The sequence below is a fragment of the Centruroides sculpturatus genome, unplaced genomic scaffold, assembly GCF_000671375.1.
Source record: "Centruroides sculpturatus isolate CEXI.00-Female unplaced genomic scaffold, Cexi_2.0 scaffold149, whole genome shotgun sequence".
In the NCBI taxonomy this organism is placed as follows: domain Eukaryota; kingdom Metazoa; phylum Arthropoda; class Arachnida; order Scorpiones; family Buthidae; genus Centruroides; species Centruroides sculpturatus.
Window position 1 is genome coordinate 328,974 of NW_019384406.1, and position 9,959 is coordinate 338,932.

General features: G+C 32.1%; 1 protein-coding gene across 1 annotated transcript in view; it reads left to right on the forward strand.

Moving 5' to 3' along the window:
* Window positions 1-8,533: 8,533 nt before the first annotated feature.
* Window positions 8,534-9,959, forward strand: part of LOC111618860 (guanine nucleotide exchange C9orf72-like) — a 27,465-nt gene continuing 26,039 nt past the window's right edge. Inside the window, exons 1-2 of the mRNA XM_023360468.1 lie at window positions 8,534-8,656; window positions 8,824-8,987. Of these exons, the coding sequence (XP_023216236.1) occupies window positions 8,537-8,656; window positions 8,824-8,987 (284 nt within the window). The 5' untranslated portion in view covers window positions 8,534-8,536. The remainder of the gene's footprint in view (window positions 8,657-8,823; window positions 8,988-9,959) is intronic.

The following is a 9,959-nucleotide window of genomic DNA, read 5'->3' on the forward strand; positions in this document are numbered from 1 at the left end:
GGGATGCAAAGAACAGTTACTCATAGATTCAGTCATTCTACGGCAAGCACACAAACAACACAGAAACATACACATGGCATATATAGACTACAGAAAAGCATTCGACAGTGTTCCACACAGTTGGCTGCTACATATTCTACACATGTACAAAATACATCCATCACTCATTGCATTATTCCAAAACATTTTATACTTTACTTGTGAGCACTAAATTGGCCTTTCTTTATTGCTAGACTTATTATTACACCACCAAAGGACATCAGATTAGCCTTAGAAAATCACATTATTTAGTGCATTTCAGACCTTAAGTTTTTCATCGGCTTGTTGTACAATAACTATATTTTAATAAAAAACATGTAAGTTAGTTTGTGTTGACAATAAGGAAATTTTTAGGTTATAATTCAACTTACATAATCATGAAATTGATGTTAGCACATTTACAAAAAGTACAATAAAATTATGACGATTGGTAAAATAACTATGATAAAATATTGATTACAGATCAGAATTTCCAAGTGTTTGCTACATTATTAAAAGGATATTAATGATTTTAAAGTACCGCAAATAGCATAAATGAAAAAGGTTGTAGATTTACATTTAATGTGCTGATTTGATGCTTAGAATGTTAAAATTCAACAAGCAGTAAAACAAAAACAAAAAAATACGTAATAAAAGACACTGTTAAAACAGTAAAATAGTAAACTGATTCACTGTAAAATGATAAAATGATTCAAAGCACATTTTAGAATTGCTGCCATTTTCTCCCTCTTTATTTATACACACTCATTTACCCTGCGCCCCCTCTGGTCAAATATGCATACCATGATTCATATAATTTTTGGCTGAAATAATTATTCATGATTTTTTCTTTGTTTTTTATTATTTCTAAGTGCTCATACCATCTTCTTTTATAAGTATTAGATTTTTTAAAAACTATTTTAACAGTGTCCCTCATAATTTGACAGCCGTCTTTATTACAGTGGATAGCTACAGCTGAGTTGTTATTATTGTACTTGATGGCAGAAATATGTTCTTTAAAACAAACCTTTAATTCCCTACCAGTTTCCCCTATATAAAATTTGGGTATGGTACAGTTACATTTTAATTTATAAATAACATTTTTTTGATCCCATATGTTAGTCTCACTGTTATGTACATTTATTTTTCTACATAAACTGTTGTGTTGTTCTGGTACCTAAATAATACCATAATTATTTAATTTATTCTTAATTCTTTCAAAAATATTTATTTCATAAGGGATTTAAAAAAATTTATGTTGTGTTGTCAATTGGTTGTTTGTGTGTATTATCTTTTTAATAGTAATCCAGATACTGTATANGTACACTACGAAAACAACAAAATAAATTATTCACAAACAATGAAAAACTTTTCTACAGACAAATCAGTACTAAAACAAACACTGATACACAGCACAGTGGCACACCAACAGAAGAAGAACTCACAACTTATTGGTCATCTCTTTGGTCCAATGCTGTGTAACAGCATTGGACCAAAGAGATGTTACATTTAGCCAAAGAGATGTTACATTTAGCCAAAGAGATGTTACATGTAGCAGAAAGTGTTAGCTAAAAATAGACTTATTTATAGAACAATCCCCCATTTCTCACCTCAGGGAAAGTCATAAAACAGTTGGGTGCTAATGACTTTGTGAAAGGGAAAAAGTTCTAAACTTAGAAACTTCGAAAGAAGGGATTTGGCCTGTACCGTCTGTGGGTCGCATAAACATTGATAGGGGGCCGTATGTGGCCCGTGGGCCGCAGGTTGTGCACCCCTGTATTATGTCATCAGCATAGTAATTATTACACTAGTGACTTGATAAAATGTATTCCTTGGTGTCCAAAAGGATTTGACCACAATGTACACAAGGCTGCACTATAAGGAGAAATCCTTTCTGTCATGTGTATGAACAATCTATTTTGTTCAGGCTTTTTCCATATCAAGACACTTACTGGTTAAGTTGTCTTTATTCTGTGACAAGTATAAAGCATGGCAAAATATTGCAAAGTGATCCAATTGATTTTAAAACTGTGCTATTAACTCTAAATTTAACTCAGTTACTTATAATAAGATGCAATAAAAGTGGCAGATCCTGAAGAGGTGGTATAAGAAATTGGAACCACAGGTTGTCTGTATTGTATGCATGCTTAATTGAAGTAAATTTTATTCTCTCACCAGTGTATTTAAAATTTTAAGTATTCGTCTAACTGTCAAGATTTAGCAATAATACTAATAATTATAATAATTTATTCTTTTCTTATTTTTCAAAAATTGCTTATCCTTGTTAGATAAATTTAATGAATTTTATACTACTATATTTATTTTGTAAAAATGAATATAGTAGTAGAATCAACTATAATGATGGTTTTAATTCTATTAAACACAATTTTTACATTTGAATTAATATTTAACCAAAAAAACATGAAAAACATAATATAAAAGCTATACAATTTTATTTAGTNATTCTAAGCTGCACCCTTTTTATTATTTTAATGTCCTTGAAAATTGGGTAGACTTACATTTAAAAGTGGTTAAATTTTACCTGAAAAGGCATTTTTTAAAGTACCATAAATCTATTCTATACCATGTCTAATATCCCCTGACCTAATTTCATCATCATCCAATCAGTAGTATTTAGTTAGGATTCTTTTTTTTGGGAATGATATGTCAGTTTGCAATATGATAATGTTTGATTGATTATTTTATAGTATTTTTAACCTTTTGAGCTTTTGAACTTATAAAGGTTTGATGTTTGTATCAACAAGCCATTTAAGGACTAAGAAAATAATACAAAAATTGCTTTAACCACTTGTGGGAAAATAATATTGGTGAGTGCTTCAAAAATTGTGGAATGGCTATCTGTCACCTGGCAAAAGTTCCCAGAGAAATAATAATTCATTCCTTTAAAAAATGGATGGCACAAAAGATGACTTAGTTTGGGAAAATAATGATGCCAACAGCAATTTCAAAATCAGCTGTGATAGTGTGACTAATGAATGATTGTCACAATGTGATAGTGAAAGCACTTAAATACATAATTTAAAGTAAATCTTAAGATTTTTTAAATAAATTAATTCTTAACTTCTTCTTACTTCTCATTTTTACTTTCCTGGCTTTGTTAAATATATAACAAAGAGAAAGTATTTGATCAAAAATTACCTCCTCAAGATTTTTACATTTTTGGACTCAGGGCACTTTGGAACATTGAGAAATGTAAAAAAATTTGGGGATTTTTTTGTGTGTATGAATATTAGTGTGTGCGCACATGGCACAATTTTGTTCACCCTCTTTGAAGCTTAATAACTCCTGTGCTGTTTCTTGAAATTTTCTTAAATTTTGCAGGGAGGTTTGTGTATTGGGGGATTGATGATATGTTTGGTGGTCAAAGGCCAAGGGAATGGATTGATAGAGGGGATTGTCAAATCTCGAGTAGGGTCTGACTTAATGACAATTTTACATATTATTTGCATTTACTTAAAATTTGGTGGATTTGGACTTGATATTTAAAATTTTTTATAAAATTTATTCTTACCCTCAAAATTAAGTTTTTTGCCATTTTATGATAATTAAAAATATAAAAATGTTTTAAAATAAGATATTATAACAGATTGTGCCACTGAATGTTGCTGGGAAAGTTAAGCAACCCATTACTGGATTTTTTAATATGATGTAATGAAATGCAGCAGATGGAATGTATTTTTTTTTAACACTTATGAAATAAAATTTAGTTTTTGTTCAATATTACTATATAAAGAATACGAGATCTGTTTAAAAAATACGCAGACTGACGTCATAAAACAAAATGTACTTTATGTAGAAGTTACATGTCTGGGTTCCCTTCAAAGTACTCTCCTTCCCAACACACACACTTATTCCAACAGTGTTTCCACTTGTTGAAATGGTCCTGGTACACTTCTTTTGTAATGTCCTTCAGCACCTTTGTCGCATTTGCCTTAATCTCAGGAATTGTTTCAAATCTTCTTCCTTTCAAGGGTCTTTTGAGAGTGGGGAACAAGAAAAAGTCACAAGGAGAAAGGTCAGGTGAGTAGAGGGGTGGGGAAGAACATTGATCGAGTGTTTGGCCAAAAACTTACAAGTTATGAGGGCTGAATGGGCTGGAGCATTGTCATGATGGAGAAACCAATCACCACTCCTCCACATTTCTGGCATTTTGCAACGGATGGTGTCCCTCAGACGTTTCAGAACTTCAATATAGTAAGTCTGGTTCACTGTGGAGCCTTAGGGTACTGTACTGCCTTAGGGTAGTGAACAACATCCTTAGCATCAAAGAAAACTGTCAGATTCATCTTGACATTGGATCGATCTTGGTGAGCATTTTTGGGTCTGGGGACATTTCACCCACCCACTGGTTGAGCATAGCAAATGTTTCAGTTGCAGATTTTCCAAGTTTAACACAAAATTTCACAGCAAGTCATTGCTCTATCAGGTCATTCATTTTGAAATCCGACAAACGAAAAAATCGCACTTATTAAAAACCATGTAGCTAATTGACAAATAAAGATATCTGTAATCAGGAAACGGCTTTATTACCAGACGATCTGTACAAACCTAGCGACACCAAGCTGATTTCCCTGGAACCAACTGGAGCCATGCAATTCAAACAGTCCGTGTATTTTTTGAACAGACCTCGTATGTATGTATGTATGTATGTATGTATATATACAAGGTCTGTTCAAATATATATATATATTCTTTTACATAAGAAAATATGCTATAGAACTCAATAGTAGGATGTAGGATTATTGTTTTACAAACATCATTTGAATGAAAAAAAAAAAAAAAATTTTCATAAGCTAGAAACAGTTTAATTTACTGTTTAATGCTCTCTCCATTGAAAATTATATATTTTCTATGTGACACTAATGTTTGGATTTATTATGAGAAAAAGTTTTAAATGTTGAATTTTATATTTTGTTTATACTTTTAAGTGTAAAATAATTTAAAAGTTTTATGTTGCTGTTGGAATATATGTGCACCATCATCAGTAAAGGAATTCAAATAATTTAACAATCAGTTTTCTATATTAGTGGCCATTTTAAATATAAAAAATAATATTTATTAGTTTATGTGCAGGTCCTTTCAGTATTTTTCATTGCCATTTGTCTGTTAGACGTGCTCAAAGTGAGGTCTGCGAGTCGTGTGTGCGTCCATCATCACTATGGAGGTCCGATGCTTGTTGACTTTCTGGAACACAGCACCAGAATTAATGCACAGTGGTACATAGAAACTTTGCAAAAATTGAAGCATGCCATCAAATCCAAACACCCAGGAATATTGACAGACAGCATCATTCTGTTGCAGGATAATGCCCACCCGCATGATAACAAGATCGTTTTGACTGCGCTGCAGAAGTTTCTCTGGGAAGTTCTGCAGCGTAGTCCATACACATTCTCCATACAGTCCCGATTTCTCCCCATGTGATTTCCATATTTTTGGAGCCCCGAAGAAAGACATTTGTGGCCGTCAGTTTGCTTTGGATGAAAAGATGCATGCCTGGGTACAATTATGGCTCCGTAGGCAACCTCAAATATTTTTCTATGAAGACATTGACCATCTTGTTTCACAGTGCGATAAATGTATTAACAGTTATGGCAATTACTTTTGAAATAATAAACAGTTTACTTACTTTATTCCCATCTGTCTCACTTTCATTTGACTACCCCTAATTTGTTCTAATAAGTTTGCACGTTCTATCACTTTTTTGTATGTTTCGTCTATGTGTATTTTCCAATTCATTTGTCTATCAAAATATATTCCAAGGTATTTGATATAAGGAACATTTTTTATATTTTTACCACCAATTTTTATTCCTATGGGTTTCTTCAGTTGATTTCGTTTATTTTTTCGGATACATACTACTGCTTCGCATTTGTTAAAGTTGATAGGTTGTTTATAATTAATACTCCATTCATAAATTTCTTTAAGTATCATATTTGCTTCGTCTCTGAGTCTATTACAGTTTTGGTTTCATATCATGAGGAGTGCGTCGTCCATGCAGGCTTTTGGATTCTACTGTTGTTGGTGTCTGGAATTTTGTTTAGTAAACTGTCCATTGCTAAATTCCATAGTCCTGGCCCACTTCTGGACCCTTGTGGGCATCCTACATTTATTTGTTTGATGATAGTTGTACTGTTGGAGTAGAATCCTACTTGTCGATTACTCAAATAATCTTAGAGAATATCTTTGATGTTTTTTGGACACTTAATTTCATTCATACGTTTCATTATTCCTGTCCACCACATGTGGTCAAATGCCTTTTGAAAATCTATTTTTATTAAGATGGCATGTTTTCCTTTCCCCTGTGCTGTATTAAGAAATTCTTTTGCTCTTGATGCTGCGTCTATTGTTGATACTCTGTCTAAAACCATATTGGTTTTCATTTATTTGTTAATTTTTGTATTGATGCCAGATAATTCTTTTAATAATGAGTCCATCTAATATCTTTCCCATTACTGGGAGTAAGCATATTGGTCTATATTCTTCTGGTTTGTTGGGGTTTTCGGTTTTAGGTATAAATTTCACTTTCGCCTTTTTCCACGCTGTTGGAAAGTATCCCAGTCTTAAACATTCATTATATAAGTGAACTATAGCAATGGGGATTTCTTTATATATTTCTTTGATCATTTCAGCAGTTATTTGATAAAGTCCTGGGGTCTTTTTGTTTGCTAAAGTATTAATTGCTTTTTGAACTTCCTGGAATGTAAATAGCTTTGCAGATTTGTCGGAGGAATTTTGCATAGCTTGTATTCTTGTTTGTCTGTGAATCTCCAAGTCTGTAGTTATGTTGTCTTCTGGAAAATGATAATCTAATATTTTCTTTATATTGTTTCCTATATTTATATCCGTCTGATCATCTTCTAGGATGTCGGCTATATGAGTTTTGTTTCTTTTCTTGAATATAATTTTATAGGGTGTTGTCCATGGATCTTTTTTATTTAATTTGCCACAGAATTCTCTCTACGTGGAGTTTCTTTGTTTATTTATTTTCTTCTTGTAGTTTTTGAGTTCTGTATTGTATTCCTTTTTAATTCTTTTTATTTCATTCTCATTAGTGGTTCTTTCTAATTTTTTCCTTATTCTCCTTACTTCTTTTTTGTTTTGAGTGAGTTTGTGTGTCCATCATGTTGTCTTCGTATATGCAGCTTTTTTTTGAGTTTAGTCGTTTCGTCAATTGTATTGTTGTTGATTTTAGCGATAAAGTTGACGTAATGATCTAAGTCTTGTTTAGTATTAATAGGTGGAAAATCATAGGATTGCCATTTTTCTGTGAATTTCTTTCTAAAAAGGTCCCAGTTAATATGTCTGTGGATTTTCCATGTATTATCTTTTATGTGAGATAATTGAAGATATGTCATGATGTATCTATGATAGCTACATGATATACGTAAGAGCATCTCACAGTTTTGTATCTGGTGGCTAATATTGTTAGTATTTATAAAGATGTCTGTCCATCCTTCTACAAAGCCAGTGTAAAAAGTTGGTATTGTTGTCATTTATTTTTTAAAACCGCAATTTAGCGTAATAACCAACAATTGGCACGACATTTGTTTATTTCAGTTTTTGTTGATACGCACTTATACACACGTTTCGGGCTTTGTTTCACCCCTCCTCAGGTCGAATCAAACGGTCCAATATATAGTGCATGATCCCCGCTTGTGGAAATACACCAAAAAAGATGGGATATGTGATTTTAAAAGGTATGTCATGTGCTATTTGTATAATTAACGGTTTTTTAAATTCATATGTCGGGTTACGATGTGTGTAAAAATTGGTTTTATATGTTTTTAGTTGACTGAGGAGGGGTGAAACAAAGCCCAAAATGTGTGTATAAGCGCGTATCAACAAAAACTGAAATAAATGTATGTCGTGCCAAGTGTTGGTTATTATGCTAAATTGCAGTTTTAAAAAATAAATATAAAGACACAACACGGTTTCGAAATACCGAAGAAATATTGTTGTCATGTTAGACGATACCATATCGAATTCATCCATTATATTATTCATCAATCTTCCTCGCTCGTCTTCTTTAGGGCGAAACCAAGTCATTGATTTGGTATTTGCATCTCCTGTGATTATTATATTTTTTCCTCTTAGTTTTCTTAGGATAGTTTCTAATTTATTTATGCATTCCTTGTCATCTTCATAAGGTGATAAATATATACTCAGTAGAAAGATTGGTTGGTCTTGATTTATGATTACCATAGTAATACACACTAACAACCATATATGCAGAAAAACCCCCAAATTTTTTTTGCATTTCTTGATGTTTCAAGATGTCCTAAGCCCAAAAATGTAAAAAGTTTTGGTGGGTCATCTTTTCACTAATTGCCATACTTTCCTTCTGTTATATATAAAAACTAGAAAAGTGATTAAAAATTTATAATATTGAATGCAGTTTATATAATAATAACAAATTATTATAATTTTAAATTTAATTTAATATATAAAAATAATATATATTTTTATTTTACTAAAATAAAAGTTTTTCATTTTTCAGATGATACATACTCTTGCTTTATTTCAAGACAGCAGAGAAAAGTCTTGTTCAACTTATACTTCTTTGTACAGTAAATCATATTCTTATCAATCAGGATTATTATTACAAGGTTTGTTAAAGGCAAGGAGAGCTCACTTTTATTCTTTAAAATTTCTTATAAATTTTAAAGTATAAATTATAAATTGTAAATAAATTATAATTCTGTAAATTAAGTGCAAAAATGTAATCTGTATTTGTATAATTTGTCAGATAGATTAATTGCTATTGTTTCAAATAAATTTTTCAAGGATACTTATGGAAGAAGCGATTTATGGTTTCAAGATCTTAAATTGAATCCATATCCTGTTACTGTTATTGATTTAAGTCGAAAAAAGGTTCGTACCTTATTACATTCATCACAGGATGATGACAGTCATTCAAATTCAGAATCACAATCTTTAAAACATGAAAGGTAAGTTTTTTATATATGTATAAAATTGTTTTAAGAATGTTGATATATTTTTTATGTACTAATAAATAAACTATATTATTATTTTTTTCATTATGAATCAAAGTGCTTTATTATGAAGAAATTGTAAACCTTAATGTTTACTCTTTGTATCATTTATCTATATGGATATAACAGATTTTGTGTGTGTATATATATGAGAGAGAGAGATTTATATTATATGTATATAATATGTTGAAGTAATTAAATAATAATCTATAGATGATATTACTAATTTATCTTTAACATAAATAATAATGTGTATCTATAATAATAATAATAATAACTCTCCCGTGGTCACCACCTGGTCGTGGTGGGAGAGCCCAGTAATTTTACTGATCCATAGGGCAATGCAAGCTGGAGCACAAGCTCCTGGTAGGGACACCCATGCCAGTAAGGTCTATGGGGAGAAATGAAGCTAAGAGTGACCACACACCCACATTCTGTGGAGAAATTTATGATGGTAGTTACCAGATCGAAGTATGATACCGGCTCGGACGTCGCCCGGGTTAACAAGGTCCGCGTTCGTGGGTTAGGCAGAGGCTCACGTTCGAAAAATAGGCCACAGTCTCCCTTGGTTACCGATGGCGAAAGCAGCGCCGGCCCAAGCATGGCTACTGCAATGCCCTCAACAGATGTGAGGAATCAACCTAGCCTTGGTGTTTCTGTGGCAATGCATCCACAGACCACAAAGGCAGGAAAACCACGCCAACGGATGAAATGGACAACGGAAATGAACGAGTTTATCATCCGTACTTACTACACCATCACAAAACTCGAAACAAACATGACAGCATACAGACAACAACTACACCATAGATTCACACAACAATATCCTCACCTCACTGTCACCGAGCAAAGGGTTGTTGATCAGAAGAGAACAATTATACACAACAACCTTATCCCACAAACAACACTTGAACTTATCAAACAACA